The sequence below is a fragment of the Phacochoerus africanus genome, chromosome 7 (genome assembly GCF_016906955.1).
Source record: "Phacochoerus africanus isolate WHEZ1 chromosome 7, ROS_Pafr_v1, whole genome shotgun sequence".
Taxonomy (NCBI): domain Eukaryota; kingdom Metazoa; phylum Chordata; class Mammalia; order Artiodactyla; family Suidae; genus Phacochoerus; species Phacochoerus africanus.
The window spans coordinates 16,997,723-17,017,810 of record NC_062550.1 but is presented as its reverse complement, the minus strand read 5'-3'; the positions used below and the strand labels follow the sequence as shown (position 1 = coordinate 17,017,810).

The 20,088-nt window shown below is 49.0% G+C and overlaps 2 protein-coding genes across 3 annotated transcripts; one reads left to right on the top strand and one right to left on the bottom strand.

The window, feature by feature from the left end:
* The first annotated feature begins 2,593 nt into the window (after positions 1 to 2,593).
* On the top strand, positions 2,594 to 7,792 carry FKBP11 (FKBP prolyl isomerase 11). 2 transcript variants are annotated; one of them, XM_047786503.1, is made up of 6 exons: positions 2,600 to 3,476; positions 3,653 to 3,718; positions 4,106 to 4,193; positions 4,490 to 4,523; positions 4,883 to 4,953; positions 7,552 to 7,792. In XM_047786503.1, exons 1-6 carry the CDS (start codon positions 3,351 to 3,353, stop codon positions 7,767 to 7,769), a joined length of 603 nt encoding a protein of 200 aa, XP_047642459.1. In that variant the 5' UTR covers positions 2,600 to 3,350; the 3' UTR covers positions 7,770 to 7,792. The 2 variants fall into 2 exon arrangements, with proteins under 2 accessions (XP_047642460.1, XP_047642459.1); XM_047786504.1 differs by lacking the exon at positions 3,653 to 3,718 and having other exon boundaries at positions 2,594 to 3,476.
* Positions 7,793 to 8,130: 338 nt separating this feature from the next.
* Positions 8,131 to 16,605, bottom strand: CCDC65 (coiled-coil domain containing 65). The gene is made up of 8 exons (XM_047786502.1): positions 16,254 to 16,605; positions 15,344 to 15,511; positions 12,487 to 12,656; positions 11,691 to 11,829; positions 10,046 to 10,243; positions 9,631 to 9,849; positions 8,639 to 8,791; positions 8,131 to 8,533 (listed from the first exon to the last, which is right to left on the bottom strand). Exons 1-8 carry the CDS (start codon positions 16,383 to 16,385, stop codon positions 8,216 to 8,218), a joined length of 1,497 nt encoding a protein of 498 aa, XP_047642458.1. The 5' UTR covers positions 16,386 to 16,605; the 3' UTR covers positions 8,131 to 8,215.
* Between the last annotated feature and the right edge of the window lie 3,483 nt (positions 16,606 to 20,088).

Sequence of the window (20,088 nt, the reverse complement as noted above, 5' to 3'; positions counted from 1 at the left end):
GGTAGGCGATCCAGGAATGGTACGGTGGCTCTGTAGGCTCTACATTTAATCAGCCTCTGATGACTTTTTTTTTGTCTTTTTTGCCATTTCTTGGGCTGCTCCTGCGGCATATGGGAGGTTCCCAGGCTAGGGGTCTAATCGGAGCTGTAGCTGACCTACACCACAGCTCACGGCAACACCAGATCCTTAACCCACTGAGCAAGGCCAGGGATCGAACCTGCAACCTCATGGTTCCTAGTCGGATTCGTTAACCACTGCGCCGCGACAGGAACTCCCTGATGACTTTTTTTTTTGTTCACCATATAAGTATGTAGCTTACATCCTTATGGTCACCTCATGGTCTGATATGGCTGCCAGAGTGTAATTCATCTCATCTACATTCCAGACAGCAGAAAGAAGGGAAGGAGACTGGGGGGAGGAAGTGGAGCATTGTGACCCACTTCTTAGCTAAATCAGCTCCCTTTAAGCAGTCTCCCTGGAAGTCCAGGACAATATTTCTAATACTTTGGTTTATGTCTTATTGGCCAGAATTTAGTCCTGTGGCCTTATCCAACTTTCACCTGGAAATATAGTTTTGTGTTTGATTTTTTTTCCCCTTAAAAAATTTTTAAGAAGTTCTCTTGTGTACTAGGTGAAGGATCTGGTGTTGTCACTGCAGCAGCTTGGGTCGCTGCTGTGGCGCAGGTTTGATCCCTGGCCCAGGAACTTCCATGTGCCATGGGCACGCCCCCCCCCCCCCAGTTTTTTTGAAGTACAGTTTGCATACACAGCCTTACACAGTCTGATAAATTCTGTCAGGCATGTAACCCACATCCCTATGAAGGTATAAAGCATTCCATTACCCCCAGAAATTCGTTCCTGCTGAGGGTTTTTTTTTTCCCCCTTAAAAAAACAACCAAGAAGAGAGAAATAATGAAGGCTTAATCTGGATGGTAGCCATGAGAATGGAAAGAAAGCTGGAGAGACTGTGGAGGGAGAATCCAAAGGAGGTGTGGGAGAAATGAGTCAGAGAGAGTGATGATAAAGGAGCCTCAAACAGAAGCAGGACCCTGGGATTGAAGTTGATTGTTGCAGGTGGGATGGGAGGAAAGAGAGGACTGAGTACAGTGTTATGTGTGTTGATTTCAGGTGCTAGTCAAACACCCAGCTGGAGCTCCCAGTACACACTTATGTCTAGAGTTCAGGAGGGCAGTCAGAGCTCAATGGCTTCACAGACCAGAGAGATGCTAACAAGGACAAAGACTAAAAAGTAACCCCAAACATGGTGACCGTGAGCTCATTACTGACTTGAAGCGGCGTCCAGATGTCTGAGTGGCTTAAATCCTGCAGAAGGGGACTGCTAGGGTCACCCTTTTATTTATTTATTTATTTATCTATTTATTTAGTCTTTTCTAGGGCCGCTCCTGCGGCACATGGAGGTTCCCAGGCTAGGGGTCTAATTGGAGCTGTTGCTGCCGGCCTATGCCACAGCCACAGCAAAGTGGGATCTGAGCTGCGTCTGCGACCTATACCATAGCTCACAGCAACGCCAGATCCTTGACCCACTGAGCAAGGCCAGGGATCGAACCCACAACCTCACTGTTCCTAGTTGGATTTGCTAACCACTGTGCCATGACGGGAACTGCAGGGTCACCCTTTCAAAAACCGAAGTCTGGAGTTACCTGGTGGTTCAGCAGGTTAAGGATCCAGTGTTACTGCTGTGTCTCTGGTTACTGCTGTGGCACAGGCTCAGTCCCTGGCCTGGGACCTTCTGCATGCCACGGGCATGGCCAAAAATAAAAATAAATAAAAACTGAGGGGAGTTCCTGTTGTGGCTCAGTGGAAACAAATCCGACTAGTATCCATGAGGATGTGGGTTCAGTCCGTGGCCTTGCTCAGTGGGTCAGGGATCTGGCATTGCCATGAGCTATGGTGTAGGTCGCAGATGTGGCTTGGATCCTGAGTTGCTGTGGTTGTGGCTGTGGTGTAGGCTGGCAGCTGCAGCTCCGATTCAACCCCTAGCCTGGGAACCTCCATTTGCTGTGGATGCGGCCCTAAAAAGACTAAATAAATAACTAAATAATAAAGACTGGGAGTTCCTGCTGTGGCACAGCATGTTAAGGATCTGGTGTCTCTTTGGCAGCGCAGGTTCGATCCCCCACCTGATGCAGTGAGTTAAGGATCTGGTGTTGCCACAGCTGTGGCGTAGGTGGCCGCTGCAGCTTGGATTTGATCCCTGGCTTGTGAACTTCCATATGCTATGGGTACAGCCACAAAAGAAAAACTAAAAACTGAAGTCCTTGGACATATGCAAACGTGCTGTACTGCCCTCTTAACAAGTTTGTTGATGAAAGGAGGAAGGAGGAGTTCCCGTCGTGGCTCAGTGGGAATGAATCTGACTGGCATCCTGAGGACACAGCTTTGATCCCTGGCCTCGCTCAGTGGGATAAGGATCCGGTGTTGCTGTGAGCTGTGGTGTAGGTCACAGACACGGCTTGGATCTGGCATTGCTGTGGCATAGGCCAGTGGCTACAGCTCCAATTTGACCCCTAGCCTGGGAACCTCCATATGCTGAGGGTGTGGCCCTAAAAGGACAAAAAAGGAAAGAGAAAAGAAAAAGAAAGGAGGAAGGAACTGGAAACCTTGGAGGAAAAGATAGGAGCTGACCCCATCCTTCCACTAAAATAGCCCTGTCCTCTCTTCAGTTCCCTTCGTGTGGGAGAAGGTGATGGAACAGCTACCTGCCTTATCTGACCTCCAAAAAATCAAGCCAAAGGGCTGGATGTGGGAGAGAGCTGCTACTTTTGACACCTGCTGGGGTGGTGTGGGCCAGCCACTCCTGCCAGGGTAGGTGTGAGAAGACATACATCTTTAATAGGAAAGGGCAGAGGGCAAACATGCTGGACTCGAGGATCCTGTGGTTTGAATTTTGTCTGCTGTTATCACTTAGCTAGATGACCTTGGGCAAGTTACTTAACCTGAACACCCAGTTCCTCATCTTTAACATGGAAGCAATTACGCCTACCTTTCCAGATGGTTTAGAGGCTTACAGACAAGCGTTTGGAACACGATAGGTAATCGTAAATGGGTCTTAATTATGTGACCCAAGCCCCTCACTTTGAGACCAAACGGCTAACGGACAGGTTAGAATCTGCAACCTCCTGATCTTAGAGCGCAGAGGGAGCTCCCGCGGCCTCCTCCCCCCAGGAGGTGGGGACAAGGTGGAGGAAGGGCTGCAGGAGGAGGAGCTGGCGCGTCGCGACCCGCCCCGTCCCCCGTCCAGTCTGGCCTGGGCGCCGGAGGAACTGCCGCCCTCGCCGCTGCCACCAACAGCCTGTCCTCGGTGCCCCGTGCCCTGTCCCCATCTAGTCATGACCCTGCGCCCCTCATTTCTACCCCTCCGGCTGCTGCTGCTGCTGCTCAGTGGGGCGATGTGCCGGGCTGAGGCTGGGTTCGAAACCGAAAGTCCCGTCCGGACCCTGCAAGTGGAGACCCTGGTGAGGAGTTAGTCCCGGGTGCCGCGGAGGTCGGGCTTCGTGGGGGAACTCCGAGGTCTAAACCAGCCTGGGAGCGGGGAGGCGGGGAAGTGCGGGGACTGACGGCGGCTACTGAGTCCAGGGGCAAGAATGGGCTCTTTGGAGGAGCCTCCGTGACTCCTGTAGTGCGGTCACAGGTGGAGCCGCCTGAACCGTGTGCTGAGCCGGCTGCCTTTGGAGACACGCTGCACATACACTACTCGGTGAGGGGCCTGGGGGCCGGGGCGGGGCCTTCGGGGGCGGCGCCCTGGTGAAACACGTCAGCGTTGGCTTGGACACGTGGCAAGCGGTTCAGGAGTAACTCAGGCTCTGGGGTCCTGTAGCACGTGGCGGGCGGGGGAGGGGCGCTCCTGTTCCCTAACCTTTTCCCCTCCCTGCTTTTACGCCAGTTCCTTCCCAGCCCTGAGAAATGAAGGGTGGAGAGATCTCCGAGAAGTGCCAGCCCTTTTGGGTCTTCCTGTTCCGCTCTGCCCAGAGGGGAATGCTCGGCTGCTGCTGCAGGGGTGGGGGGTTGCCACCCTGTTGTGTGTGTGTGCCCTGCTGGGAGGGGGAGGGGGAGGTACTAGGTGTGCGCTCTCCCCCCCCACCAGGGCAGCTTGGTAGATGGCCGCATCTTTGACACTTCTCTGAGCAGAGACCCTCTGGTTATAGAACTTGGTCAAAAGCAGGTGATACCAGGTATGTGAGATGTACCTCCTATCCCACTTCTTTCCAGCCTAAGTCCTGTCTTAGCTTCTTCAACCCGGTCAAACACCTTGCAAAGGCCCCCTGGAATAAGACCCCAGGGCTCCACTAGCCACCTCCTGAGATTCAAACCCCACTTCTAGTACTCCTCTTGCCCCATACCACACTGGAAGCCGGAGATCTGAGAAGTGGGGCGCTCAGTAGAGAATCAGGGGGAGCCTTTGGTCCTCCTTTCCTGGGATTTGGGGAATTTAGGTAGTTTCCTGTTCAGTTGTGTCTTCTTCCTCAAGGTCTGGAGCAGAGCCTTCTAGACATGTGTGTGGGGTGAGTATCTGGGCAGGGGTGGGCTTGGGTACCCTCTGCATGGGTGGAGGCTGCCTCTGCTATCCCTGCTCCCAGAGGAGGCAGGAGAATGGGCTTCATCCTGGGCAGGTCCAGGTCATTGGGCTTCGAGGCTTTGGGTAAAGAAAGCCTCAGGCCTTCTGGCTGTGGGTTTTGTTGATAGATTTGAGGCATCTGGGGGGATGGACACCTGAGCTGGTCAGCCTGTTTGGTGCTCAGGTGAAGAAGTCCATGTTTGGGTGTGACTATCCACAGGGTTTTGCTGATGGGGCTTCAGGTGGGTTGAGGCAGCTGGTCCCACCTGTTCCCACGCTACCTATGACTCACGTTCCTTCCCTCAGAGAGAAGCGAAGGGTAATCATCCCTTCTCACCTGGCCTATGGCAAACGGGGATTCCCGCCATCTATCCCAGGTAATCTGACCAGGCCTCTCCGAGGCAAAATACCTAGTCCCAGAGTTGCCTGGTGGCTCAGCGGGTTAAAAACCTGGTGTTGTCACTGCCGAGGCTCGGGTTGCTGCTGTGATGCGGGTTTGATCCCTGGCCCCGGAACTTAGGCTAGCTGCAGGTGTAAAGCTACACCTTATGCACTTTGTCTGGAGCTTGAGAAGGTCTAAACCCAGCTTGCTGAAAGGCACCAGAGTGGCTGAGGCTTCCTTCTGCAAGCCCAGCCTTTTCTTCCTCAGATCACTGGCAGGGACTAGAGACATACCTGTTAAAGCCACCTGGCTTGCCCTTTGGCAACGAGTGACTTTTAGGGAGGAGACACCTGCTTGAGCCACTTGGGTCTGCTGCCAGTGCCACCTGCAACTCTGGACTTCTCTTCTGCCTTTTTCCTACAACTCCAAACTATCGTTTGTGCAGCTGGCATGGCTTCTCACCACATCTCTTCCATTCCTTTCAGCCCTCCACCAGGGAAGAGATAGTAAAAGTGATCATAGTCAAGTAATTCAAAACTAAAAACTTTTTTCTGTCTTTTTAGGGCTGGGCTGAACCCATGGCAAATGCAAGTTCCCAGGCTAGGTGCTGGATCGGAGCAGCGGCTGCTGGCCTTCACCACAGCCGTGGCAACACCAGATCTTTAACCCCCTGAGCGAGGCCAGGGCTCAAACCCACATCCTCATGGATGCTAGTTGGATTCGTCACTGCTGAGCCACAACAGGAACTCCAAAAAAAAATCAACTTTTAAAAGCCAAGCCCACTCCCTAATTTTTTTTTGTCTTTTGTCTTTTTGTCTGTTGTTGTTGTTGCTATTTCTTGGGCCGCTCCCGCAGCATATGGAGATTCCCAGGCTAGGGGTTGAATCGGAGCTGTAGCCACCGGCCTACGCCAGAGCCACAGCAACGCAGGATCCGAGCCTCGTCTGCAACCTACACCACAGCTCACGGCAACGCCGGATTGTTAACCCACTGAGCAAGGGCAGGGACTGAACCCGCAACCTCATGGTTCCTAGTCGGATTCGTTAACCACTGCGCCACGACGGGAACTCCCCACTCCCTAATTTTAAAAGCCCTCAGAGTTCATCACTGAAACCTATTTTTGAAGGTCTGAGACTGGTTAGAGAAATGTTCTGTTAGTTACAATGAGTTGTATTTTCAGAGTTTGGGGATAAAAGTTCTTATCCTAGTTCCAGCTTAGAGAGAGACCCAGAAAAGGGGTTGAGGGACTAAAGAGAAATTCTTTGGAGTTCCCTGATGGCTCAGCAGGTTAAGGATCTAGTGGTGTCACTGCTGTGGCTCTGGTTACTGCTGTGGTATGGGTTCAACCTCTGGCCCAAGAGCCTCCATATGCTGCAGGTGCAGCCAAAAATAATTTTTTTTTCCTTTTTTTTTTTTTCTTTTTAGGGCTGCACCCATGGCATATGGAGGGTCCCAGGCTAGGGGTCCAATCGGAGCTACAGCTGCTGGCCTACGCCAGAGCCACAGCAACGCCAGATCTGAGCTGAGTCTGCAACCTACACCACAGCTCACAGCAGCGCTGGATCCTTAACCCCCTGAGCAAGGCCAGAGATCAGACCTGTGTCCTCATGGATCCTAGTCAGATTCATTAACCACTGAGCCATGACAGGAACTCTAGTGCTTTTCTTTTTTTTTCTTAAAATAATTAAAAAAAAATTTTTTTTTCTTTAGGGCCATACTTGCAGCATATGGAAATTCCCAGGCTAGGGGTCGAATTGGAGCTGCAGCTTCTGGCCCACACCACAGCCACAACAATGCCAGATCTGAGTGACATCTGTGACCTATACCACAGCTCACAGCAATGTCTGATCCTTAACCCACTGAGTGAGGCCAGGAATCAAACTTGCCTCCTCATGGATATTAGTTGGGTTCTTAACCCACTGAGCCACAATGGGAACTCCAAGACTAGTCTTTTAAAACAAGAGAGAAGGAGATATCCTTTTACCCGAAGCTTTCTGTTACCTTATTTCCCATGCTGCTTCTGTTTGCATTTCTCCTCCAATTCACTCCTGTTCATCCCCCCACTTCTAACTTCTTAAACCACATCCTTCTTCCTCTCTAGTCCTTATGTTGAAATACCTATTTTTTTTTTTTCTAACAATTACATTGAGTGTGCTCATTGGTTGGTGAAATTTTAAAAAGTCTAGTTTAAATCCAATTAATTTCAGCCCTGCAAAGATTCTGTCCATGGGTTGTTTGGGAATGGAATACAGTGAGTACAGAGGTTCTCTAACTGATATGATGGAGAATATAAGAATGTCCCTATAAATGGAGAGCAGCCTGTACTTTTCAGATCCACAGAAGTTTTCCTGTCAAAGACCTGTCAGTGAATACAAGCCACACGTGTCTATTTAGGGTAAACGTGACTGTCGCTGGAGAGCCTCATAACCCTTTTCTGCCTCTGCCTTTGTGACAGGGAACTCAGCCCTCTATTTAAATCTTGCCAGCTTTGTAGTTGTTGCTATGGTGTGGTCCGCCCTCCCAGTTTTCATTCAGATTCTGAGTCCTGGATAAAATGCGCAGATTCTAACCCTCACCTCCTCTCTGCCTCTAGCGGATGCAGAGCTGCATTTTGACGTGGAGCTGATTGCACTCATCCGAGCCAACTACTGGCAAAAGCTGGTGAAGGGCATTTTGCCTCTGGTAGGCATGGCCATGGTGCCAGCCCTCTTGGGCCTCATTGGGTATCACCTATACAAAAAGGCCAGCAGACCTAAAGTCTCCAAAAAGAAGCTCAAGGAAGAGAAACGAAACAAGAGCAAAAAGAAATAATAAATAATAGTAATTTTTAAAAATCTTTGCATTCTTCACCCGATACGTTCCGAGGCTACCTTTGTAAGTGGGAATGAGATAAAGGGTGGGGAAAAAGGCCTTGTGAGTTGGGTCTCCCCTGGCATAAGGGTGGTTGGGGGCTTCGGACCACTTCTGGCCTCCTCTTCCTGTCCTAACTTTCCCCAAGGACCACAGGATCTCTGGGTTCTCAAGGTGTCCTGACTCAGAGGAGCAGTACATCACTGCGAAGGAAGCCTCCTGGTAGTTGCCTGGCTATTCTTTCTACTCCCTAGGCCGCTGTGCCCCTAGTATCCTCCAGATAGACTCTTCTATCTACCACCGCAAAGATGTGAGGAGCTCATAAACTCCATGGAGATTTTTAATAGCAAAGTCCTTGGGTCTCTCAAAACATTCTCTGGGAGTTGAAAAGGTATTTTCTCCTTGTATCACAGGATGTGGGAGATCACATGGGCAGCTTCAATGATGTTGTAAGTGGTTGGAGGTTTTTTGTCACCTGGTTCGGCTGTAGGTGTGGACAAGGGCCTGGGTAAGTTGCTGCGGTGGTTGACAATGAAGAGTGGGTTGAGCTGGCTCAGCACCTCATCACTCACTGAGATGCCATCCAAGTACTGCCTGAGCATCTCCCGCAGCTTCTCGTTGATTTTTAACAACTGGGTGCGTCTGTGTTGGAGACTCAGTTGCTCCAGTTTCACTTTGTTGTATCTTTTCCAGAAATTCTCCATGCCTGTGTAGTCTGCTATTGCCTGGGAGTTGAATTAAAGGAAGAAGGTGTGTGGTAGGACCCATTAGCAAGTGCAGCCCTGTTGTCCCCGGCCTTGGGGATGGCCTCCCGGCCCTAGGAACCTCACCTTTGCAAGCTCCTCATTAAACTCCTCTGGGTCAGTTTTCTCTATCTCTTCCTGCTCCTCGGGAGTCAATACTGAAGAATAGAAAGGTAGCACTTTTTCTTCCTCTGTTTCAAACTTCCTACATATTTCAGCAAGTTTAAGGATCTTTTCACCCTATTGGGAGCAAGAAGATCCCCTTTATTAGGAAAGGGGGTGGGGAGGGGAAACAGTGGTGTTTATTCCCTTGCTTCAATCCAGGGAAGCCACTTATCCAAATGGGGGACACAAGTAATCAATACATCTAACAGAGCACTTGCTAGGTGCCAGGCACTATTCCGAGTATTTTTATATTCTTCTAAAATTCAGTCATTAACGCATTTGATTTAAAATGTGACAGGAGGGAGTTCCTGTCGTGGCTCAGCGGTTAATGAACCCAGCTGGTATCCATGAGGTTGTGGGTTTGATCCCTGGCCTCGCTCAGAGGGTTAAAGATCCGGCATTGCCGTCAGCTGTGATGTAGGTCACAGACACAGCTCGGGTCTGGCGTGGCTGTGGCTGTGGTGTAGGCTGGTGGCTACAGCTCTGATTCGACCCCTAGCCCGGGAACCTCCATATGCCTCAGGTGCGGCCCTTAAAAAAAAAAAAAACTGAGAGGAGGAGTTCCCGCTGTAGTGCAACAGGATCAGCGGCGTCTTGGGAGAGCTGCAATGCAGGTTCAATCCCCAGCCCCAAGCAGTGGGTTAAGGACCTGGCATTGTTGCAGCTGCACTTAGGTTGCAACTGTAGCTTGGATCTGATCCCTGGCCTGGGAACTCCATATGCCATGGGGTGCCCAAAAAAAGAAAAAGAAAAAAAATGTGAGAGGAGGGGGAGACTGGAATAAAACCCCGGTATTCCAAGTGCCCCCTCAGGCAGGACGCCGGGGGAAGCCCGCAATCTCTCCCAAACCCCATTCACTTCACAAGGGGCCAGTGTCCTTGGTTTGGTTCAGGCTGCCCTCTCCCCTTTGCTACCTTGTCGACAGTCTTCCTCAGGGCCTTGAGGGTGGCATTACTTTCCAGGGTGAGTCTGACCAAGTTCTCCTGTGATACTCCCCGGGCCTGAGTTCTTTGGGCCTTCAGTTTTTGCAGTTGTACAAGGACCAACTCCTTGTCATCACGAATGTCCTGGTTCTGTTCTTCACTCTCGCGGCTGTGCACCATGATCTTGCCTTTTAAAATAATTATGGAATCCTAGAACAGAGGAGATTAGAGGAAACACTTGAGTATTTGAGGCTCCTCAGTGAGCAGGTAAAAGGACTGCCTGGGGACTGAAATCAGAGCACACTGTCTTTCCCAACCAGTGACAGGGCCCAGTAGAAACGGGAAAGAAGAACAGGGGCTAATGGAGCGGTTACAGCAGTGAGTCTTTCAGGTGGGCTGCACTAACCTGTAGTCTCTGTATTTTTTTCATCTGTGCTTCAATCTCTTTGGAGCTCCTCTCGTCCTTCACCTTTAGAGTCTCGAAGGCGATCTTTCGATCCTCTGTGGCATCAGTGTAATTCTTGAGTGCATCCTGGAATCTCCTCCATAGATCTTCTACCGCATTCTCCAGTTGCAGTCTTAAAAAGTGCTTCTCTTCTAAATTCTAGGAAGTGGCCCCAAAGTAGCTAGTGCTTGGATTTACCCTATTAGTGTCCTTTCACTTCCACGAGCAACCTCCCTAACTTGAACTATTTGTAGCACGGCCTGGTGCAGAGGTCCCGGGTGAAAAAGCCTACAAAGATCGGGCAGTTGATGTAAATAAGCGCTGTGGGCGAGATGGCGCCTGTGGTGAACCGGAGAGGAAATGCTCCATTGGTGGGGGATGGGCACACAGGGCTCAGCTCTAGTGCATGCCCCCATTTGGAAACGTGGCCCAGCGTTCCTAGATCTTTACATTTTTTAAGGGAAGCTGAAATTTTGGATTTTTATGTGAAATCTCCCCTTTTTTTTTTTTTTTTTTAATCGGCTGTACCCTGTAGTATATGGTAGTTCCTGAGCCAGGGACTGAATCTGAGCTGCAGCTGTGACCTATGCCACAGCTGTGGCAATGCTGGAACCTTTTACCCACTGCACCGGGCTGGGGATCAAACCTGCGCCTCCATAGCCACCCGAGCCCCTGCAGTTAGATTCTTAACCCACTGGGCCACAGGAGGAACTCCTCCCAATTTTTAAATGTAGGAAGCACATTAAAAATTTTGTAAACTGTTACGGGGTGGATTTCTCTTGTGGCACAGTGGGTTAAGGATCCAGCATTGTCACTGCGGTGGCTTGTGTCACTACTGTAGTGCAGGTTTAATCCCTGGCCTGGGAACTTCCACATGCTGTGGGCACAGCCAAAAAAAAAGGCCGCAACATTATGGGGCAGAATGAAAACAAAGAACCTCAGCTCCCAAACCCAGGTATGCAGGGTGGCTAAGCTGACAGCCTCCAGGGTGGTGGGAGCTCCAAGGGGCAGGAGACATGGACTCTCCTCCTGGCTCCACCACAAGCCAGCAGCATGGCTCTGGCAGGTCATTTCACTTCTTTGGGCTTTAGTTTCTGCATCTACAAATCACAGGGGTAAAGCCAGATGATCTCCTTGGTGTGTTTTAGCTTTAAAATGCATTTCCTGGAGTTCCTGTCGTAGCTTAGTGATTAACGAATCCAACTAGAAACCATGAGGTTTCGGGTTCTATCCCTGGCATTGCTCAGTGGGTTAAGGATCCGTCATTGCCGTGAGCTGTGGTGCAGGTCGAAAACGCAGCTGGGATCCAGCATTGTGGCTGTGGTGTGGGGGGGTGGCTACAGCTTCAACAGACCCCTAACCTGGGAACCTCCATATGCCACGGGTGCGGCCCTAAAAAGACAAAAGACAAAAAAATAAAATGCGTTTCCTTGACATTTCCGGATGGTCCTCCATCCCCACCAATTTTCACAAAATTTCAAAAAGAGTAGGGGTAACTACAGCAGCAACAGGCATTTTATTGGCTCTGGTGGTTAAAGGGATCTCTTCTAGCTCTGCTGGCCTGGAGCACTTTTCTCTCACTTCTCCCCCAGCCATCCCTTTGTACCTTGTTTTTGAGATCATCCCACATGCTCTGGAACTCCAGCTTGCTTTCATACTCAGAATCTATATAGTTTTGCTCCATGGCCATGAAGACATCTTGTAGGTAGCGAATCTCTTTTTCATGCTGGTCAACAATTGTCTTCCTACAGGAGATAAGATACTGTCCCTGCTCTGAGGGATAAAGCATATGGACCAGGAATGACAACGCAGAGCAGTATGTAATAAAACTACATGACTGATGCAAACTCTCAGGTACTGAAGAACAGAGGGAGGGTGGGTTATATTCTTTTCAGGGTCAGAAAGAATGAATATTATTTTGATTTTTGAGTAGGTAATACATTCATATGATACAAAAATTAAAAGGTACAAAAGATTGCAGTGAGAAGTCTCCTTCCCATGGAGTTCCCGTCATGGCTCAGTAGAAACAAATCTGACTAGTATCCATGAGGATGCAGGTTGGATCCCTGGCCTCATTCAGCAGGTTAAGGATCTGGCATTGCCGTGAACTGTGGTGTAGGTCGCAGATACGGCTAGGATCCCGAGTTGCTATGGCTGTGGTGTAAGCCAGTGGCTACAGCTCCAATTCGACCCCAGCCTGGGAAACTCCATATGCCTCAGGTGTGGCCCTAAAAGGACCAAAAAAAAAAAGTCTCCCTCCCATCCCTGTCCCCTGGATGGGTAGTTGAGTAGGATTTTGATAGTTGAAAGTGGGTGGCTGTTCACAGGCAGCACCTTAACACAGGCTCTGGGCGCTCCCTTGGACTCAACTCCCCCACCCATCTCCTCTTAGGCCCCGATACCTTTCTGTCTCAAACTCCTTGGTTAGGGACTCCAGCTCCATGTTGTAATTTTCCTCGAGGAGGCTGAGCCGGCATCTCTGCAGGGCCAAGAGCTGGTCAATGTTGTGCAAGTGGCTGCGCAGGGCGTGGGCGTACTGCTCCTCTGCTTCTGACAGGTCCTTTGCTAAAGACTGGGTGGGAAACACAGAGTTATCATTTTGGCTGAATGGCATCTGTGTGAGAAAATCCACATGTGTTCAGTTGGCGAGTTCCTATGTTCCCTACTTCCTAATGCCAGTCCTTTGGCTCTGGGATTTCTGGTTCTCCCACTTTTGAATGGGAGAGGCCAGTGCCTGCGAAGGGGCCATGTGAACACATTCCAGGCAGCAGCCCTGCTGAGCTCCCAGGTGACAGAATCAACTGTCAGTCCTCTTAGACGTCCCGCTCACCAAGCCTTCAGATGACAGCAGCCCAAATTGACCTCTCACTGAAAACTCTATGACAGACAAGAACCTCCAGGCAAGAACCTCCCTGGTATGCTAAGTCAACTTATAGAACTGTGAGAGAGAGGGAAACAAATTGTTTTAAGTCTCTAATTGAAGGGTGGTTTGTTATGTAGCAATAGATAACAGGCACACCTCTGCTGGCAGAAAAGGGACAGCGGGAGCGTCAGTAAAGATAAGAACTTCAGTGGATTAAAAAACATCACATGTGGGAGTTCCCGTGGCTGTGGTGTAGGCCGGCAGCTGTAGCTCCAATTTGACCCTGAACCTAGGAACCTCCACATGCGACGGATGCGGCCCTAAAAAGGAAAAATAAATGAATAAATAAATAAGGACATGAAAAGACATTCTCACTCCCCCTGCAAAGGAGCTTCAAGTCTTGCAGTAGAAGTTACATGAACAGAAAATTACAGTATAACATGGAAAATGCTGTGAGGTTGATGATAGCCCAGTGACAATAGGCTACAAAGGACTGAGTGCCTACATCTGACGCAGAACACTGGGGAAGGCCTCACACAGGAGATGTCATTTGTATCGCTCTTGAAGGAGGAGGGAGACTTTGCCAGGAAGATTGGAGAGATAGGGAAAAGCAAATTCCAGTTAGAGGGAACAGCATGTGCAAAGGCACCGGAAAGGAAGAAGTCTGGCTATGGGAAAGGTTCAGCCCAGATAATGAAGAGCTCTGACGTTCCTTCCATGGAGTTTTAATTTTTTGCTTAGAAGAGGGGAGCCACTGAGGCAATTTAAGCAATGGAGTAACAGGATCAGATTTTTGTTTTAGAAAGATAGTCCTGGTAGTTGTGTAGAGACAGTCATCTGGAGGCAACCGAGCACAAAGTTGGGAAGATAAGAGACTACTGCAGTAGTCCATGTGAGAGAAAAAATGCCCAGGTCCCAACTACAGGACAGTGGAGAAGAAGAGCAGGGTGTGACTGAAAAATACTTAGGCAGAAGATTTAGCAAGACTTAGAAACAAAATCGGCACAACACTAAACCAACTATACTCTATAAAAATTAAAAAATAAAAATGTAAAAAAAGTAAAAAAAAAAAAAAGACTTACAGTGTTCCCATTGTGGCTCAGCAGTAGTAAATCCTACTACTAGCAATACTAGTGAACTAGTATCCAAAGGAGGTGGGTTTGATCCCTGGCCTCACTCAGTGGGTTAAGGATCTGGTGTTGCCGTGAGCTGTGGTGTAGGTCGCACCTACAGCTCTGAGTTGACTCCTGGCCTGGGAACTTCTATATGCCACACCTGTGGCCCTAAAAAGCAGGAAAAAAAAAAAAAAAAAGACATAGTGATAGAAGTCACGGATGGCAGCAAAGCTTGGATGATTCCCAGATTCCTGGGATGGATAATGTGGTGAATGTCGCCAGCCACCCAAATAGAGTATGAGAAAGAAAAGATTGTGCAGATGGTGGAGGATGGGATTGGGACTGGCTAAAGAAGGGGGAGCTCATGAGTTCAGTTGTGAGCACAGTGCAACAGCTAGGAACAGATATATAGGGATCCTGAACATAGGGATTTGGAACTCAAGAGAAAAATCCCTCAGAAAATTCAAGAACCTCCCAAGAGCATAAGGTTGGCTGGTTGAATTGCTTAGAGATCCTGAACTGCTCTTACCCAAGGAGATCTTTTCAACCTCATCCAGGGCCGCTGAACTTGAACCAAAGAGGCCAGACAGGATTTGGTTGAATAAAGGACTGGAATGGGAAACAAGAAATATGTGCTGTATCACAGCTTTCTCACTGACTAGCCGCGTGACCTTGCCAAACGGGCTCTTCCTTCTGGAACTGAGTTTTAACACACTGAAATGAAGGTATAGGACTAAGTTCAGGAGTTCCCATCATGGCGCAGTGGTTAACAAATCCAACTAGGAACCATGAGGTTGCGGGTTCGGTCCCTGCCCTTGCTCAGTGGGTTAACGATCCGGCATTGCTGTGAGCTGTGGTGTAGGTTGCAGACGCGGCTTGGATCCTGCGTTGCTGTGGCTCTGGCGTAGGCCGGTGGCTACAGCTCCAAATGGACCCCTAGCCTGGGAACCTCCATATGCCGCTGGAGTGGCCCAAGAAATAGCAAAAAGACAAAAAAAAAAAAAAACCAAGTTCAAGTCATTGGGTGATGTCTATTGTGCCTTACAACTATTGTATAGTACTGGTTTGAGGCAGTAGATGACCAAGGAGAATGGCTCCTCTATCAGAGGGATAGGGATGACAGCCCAATATTCTGTTTTTCATTTCCATGAAATTAACAATAGCCTCGCTTCATCACAGCCTGTATCTTGTGCGGGCTTTAAGGTCAGTTAATAATAGGCCCATTCTATTAAAAGGAGAGATCAAGCCAGCCATATTCAAGTGTTTGGGAAGAGAGCTTGCCTTGATGACACTGTCCTTGCAGTCCACCACTCGTTCAAAGGTTTGGCTGAGGATCTCAATGTCCTTATGAAGCTCCCTGGTCTTGACTTCCCGAAGGACTGTTCTCCATTGAGTATTAATTTTATTAAGGTTCATAGCACTGTTGTGCTCCTCCTTGGCCAGCTTGTCCTGTGTGAAGAAATAAATACACACCCCCACCCCAAGAGATCAGGACTGAAACCCCTGATACAGTACAACAAAAAGGATCACATTTGGACTTCTCTCCCCTCACAGCAGGTTAAGGATCTGGTGTCAGTGCAGCAGCCTGGGTTGCTGCTGTGGCATAGGTTTGATCCCTGGCCTGGGAACTTCCCTATGCTGCAGGCACAGCCAAGAAGAAAAAAAAAAAAATCACACTTGCTTTGTCAACTGACATCTTACCTTTTGTGTTTTCTGATTGACCGGAACCCCTGGTGGCTAACATTCAGGAGCTCCTATTCTTGTTTGGGGAGGGTCTGAATTAAGGCAGGAACAGCCCAATGACATTTCCTTCTGGCTATCAGAGCAGGATGTTGTTTACAATGACCCATCTCCAGGGAGAATATCAGAATTTCTGACAGCCCAGACAACTGATAGCACCTACTGTCCCAGTTCTGGGGCTCAATTGTGACTGTCAAATCTATTGCCCCCCCCCGCCATGCTTCACAGAGAACTGCCTCTTCCCCCAAACAATAATGCCTGGGATCTAAGTATATCTGTGTCTTAAGGTTTCCAGAGAGGGGTAGGCCAGCATGAAAATTAGGCTGCCGTAATGACAGGGTCAAGGCGACAGGGCCGGGGGCGGGGGGGGGGGTGGTTGGGGTGGGAAGAGGGGCTCGGGGGGCGGTTGTAGGGGGTGGGTTGGGCAGAGAGTAATGCAGAAATCCATCACCTTCAAGAATTGGTTCAGGAGCCTCTCTTTCTTCTTGGCCATCTCCTCCTCTGCAAGCAACTTCTGCTGAAACAGAAGCAGCTGCTCCTCATCCGACAGGGGAATCTTGGCCTTTTTCCCCTTCTTAGACATAGCTTGGGTGAGAAACTGGATCTGGGCGAGGATCCTCGGCCTGCCTTGGCCAGAACTAGAGGGGGTAGGAGGAAAACGTCCCCAGAAAGGAGCCTTCTGGAAATGCCCCTGGCGGATAATGGAACCTTAAATCTCAGTCCTCAGGTAAGGGAGAGCCTGGGAGAGCAGTAAGGCAGGGCTCCCAAGGCTAAAGACGCATCTCCGTCTCCTAGCAACGGGGATCTCGCTAAGATGGCGCTATAAGAACTAGGAGAAGAGGCCCTGGCTTGGAGCGCCCTCTGCCCTTTGGAGGACCACAGTTTTTGAGAAAGAGGGTCATTTTCTCAAAACCTATTTTAAAACCTATTTTGGATTATTTTTCACACAATGGGCATATTTTAAAATAAGTTTTGGAGAGAGATGAGAAACAGGACCGTTCATACGCTGGTGGTGGGAATGTAAAATGGTACAGCCACTTTGGAAACAGTTTGGCATTTCCTTAAAATGTTATAAATTTACCATGTGATCCAGCAGTTTCAGTTTTAGATATCAATCTAAGAGAAGTGAATGTGTATCCACAGGAATGTTCTTGCACAGGAATGTTATTAGCAACAAGGCTCATAAGAGTCCATCTGGAAACAACCTAAGTGTCCAAAAACAAGTGAATGTCAGACAAAATATGCTCTTTCTATATGTGAAATACTATTCAACAATAAAAAGGAACAGACTATGCATGCATGCTACAGTGTGGATAAACCACAAAAACATGCTCAAAGAGGCCAGATACAAGAGACTACATATTGTATGGTTCTCTTTATGTGAAATATCCAGAAAAGACAAAGCTATAAAGAAGGAAATAGACTACAAATTGATTGCTTGGGGGTAGGGGGATGGGAGATTAATATTAAATGCACACAAGATATCATATTGGGTTGATGTAAATATTCTAAAACTGATTGATGGTGGACAACTGATGAATTTGTTTCAAAAAATCTTTGAATTATACACTCGAAAAGGGTGAAGTGGCTTCCATGATCTGAAACAATGCTATGTGGAATACCATATGTGGTGGATGAGGCATTCTGTAAATCCACAGATGGTAATTTGGGCAGAAGCCTTGTGTGCAGAGGGAAAATGTGTATCCAGAATAAATATCTTACTCCACTAAGAGCAAAACACTGCCCCTTCCGTGATGGAAGCGGTCCAATATAATCAACCTGTTTACCCAGGAGAATGACACCATGCAGGCGCCCCAGTGTTGGTCGCTGCTGCTGCCAGACTGGGCATTCTGTGATAGCTTTAGCCAGCTTGGCCTTGGTGAGTTAAAGCCCATGTAGCCAGGTCCATGCATAACCTCTGTCCCTGCCACAGTGGCTGCTTTGTTCACAAGCCCATTGAGCAATGGCAAGAGTGGCTGGAAAAAAGATTAACTGGTGAACACACATAACAGTCACCCTGATTCTGGTGGTGGATCAGCTGGAAGAAGAACCCTGGTCTTTGTCTTTTGCAAAGAAGGAATTCAGCAAAGAGACCAAGCTTGTGAAATAGAGATGGAGTTTATTAGCAACAATTACATGTGGAAGAGCACATGGGTGAACTGGGAGTTGTGTGCAACAAGGAAGTCTTAGGTTGCTTATATGGGGGCAGTTTTCAGGGTTATCTCTGGCCAACCATCTTGCTTGTAAGCCAGCTGCAGCTGCTCAGCCTGGGGCCTCTCTATCTCCTATTTCAATCTTATCCACTTGATTATTAAAATCTTTCTCTGCTGAGGTCACTCTTTGTGAGCACTTACATGGAACAGAAATATCTTCCCCTTTCTTTTTGCCCATTCAGAGAGTTCTATCCACATAGCTCTTCCCCAAATGTGTCACCAATTTTCCAGTCATGTTTCTTCCAAGTCCCTGACAATTCAGCCAAGCCATTGGCCATAGCCCATGAGTTGACATATAATCATATGTCTGGCCATTTCTCCTTACAAGCGAAATGAACAACCACGTGCCCTACTTGAAGTTCTGCCCACCGGGGGGATCACCTTCACGATGTCCTTCAGAGATTCCCCAAAAAAGAGCTTTAGTATTATAGCTGTTCACTTGTGGGTGGTGCCTGCACCTTGTGCAGAATCATCTATAAACCAGGCCTGAGTCCTCTTCCTCCAACAACTGATGACAAGGACCTCCGCCTCTGAGGTTTTGGGTGCAGGCTGGAAGAGAGAAGGTGGTGGAGGCTATGAGAATTTGGACCACTTCTTCGTGTAACTTATTACTTGTGTCTTCAGGCCCATCAGCCTCATCTCCGCTCTCATTTGATGATGGAGTGTAGCTCTGAATGCCCAATTTCATGGCTTGGTGAGTCCGATAACAGCCAGTTCACCATGGGCAGCTCAGGTCACATAGTCATTTCATGTCCCATGGTTCAGCTTTCAGCCTCTACTAAGACATAGTAGCAGACCAAGAGCTGTTTCTCAAAAGAGGAGTAGTTATCTGGGGAGGGTGGCAGGACTTTGCTCCAGATTCCTAAGGGCCTGGGCTGCAGTTCACCCAGAGGGGGCTGCCAAAGGCTCTAAACCACATCCCCCTCTGCCACTGCCATTTCAAGCACCATCGGATCGAATGGCTTATGTGGCCCATGCGACAGAACATCTTGCATAGCAGCTTGAGCTGTTGCAGAGCCTGCTCTTGGTCTGGCCCCATTCAAAGCTAGCAGCTTTTCGGGTCACTTGGCGAGTGGGCCAGAATAACACGCCCAGATAAGGAATACGCTGCCTCCAAAATCTGAAGAGCCCCAAAAAGGTGCTGCGCGTCTCTTCTGGTTGTAGGAGGGGCTGGATACCACAATGTATCCTTTCTTTAGAAGGCATATCTCACTGTGTCCCATACTGCTGCACCCATGAAATTTCACGGAGCAGGAAAGGCCCTGAACTTTAGCCAGATGTATTTCCCATCCTCTGCCACACAAACATTTCACCAATAAAAACCAGTAAGTCTGCGGTGGTTGCTACTTCTTGCTTACTAGGTCTGATCAGCATAATGTCATCCATGCGAAGGACAAGTGTGATATCAGGTGGACAGGAAAGGTGTCAAGCAGAACATCATGCCCTGATGATGAGTGTCAGGGAAGGACTCCAATTACACGGAGGAAGAGCAAAGATCATCCCAGGGCTGGCTACTGGGAGTAGAAATCCAAACACTGCTCACTGCCTCTTAGAATTGGAGTTGCCAAGGAGAACAACGCAGTCAAGCACTGGGTGGAACAGTACTTTACTTACAAAGAGAAGAGACAGAGCAATATCAGCTAATCGCGGGTGTTGGTCCCCCATGGCCCATGGGTCCTTCCTGGAAGCTGATTGGCAATTGGCCTACACGCACCCCCTCTGGTGCCAAGGAGAAGGACCCCTCCCCCCTCCCCCATAGAATCTGAAACAGCTGGGGACATGCCTGAGTACTGTTGATGCATTTGCTTAAACAGAACAAAGGAGTACACACTGAGCATGAAACAGAGAGAGAGATTCCCACACAAGGTGATAAGCCCAGCACAGGCTGTGTGGGCTCTTTACCTCTTGGTAAGAAAGTGATCCAGCACCAAGGTCCATGCTTATGTTGCTGAGTGGCGTTGAAAGATCGTGAGCATGAGGAATTCCCGTCGTGGCTCAGTGGAAACAAATCTGACTAGTATCCATGAGGACCCAGGTTCCATCCCTGATCTCGCTCAGTGGGGTAAGGATCCA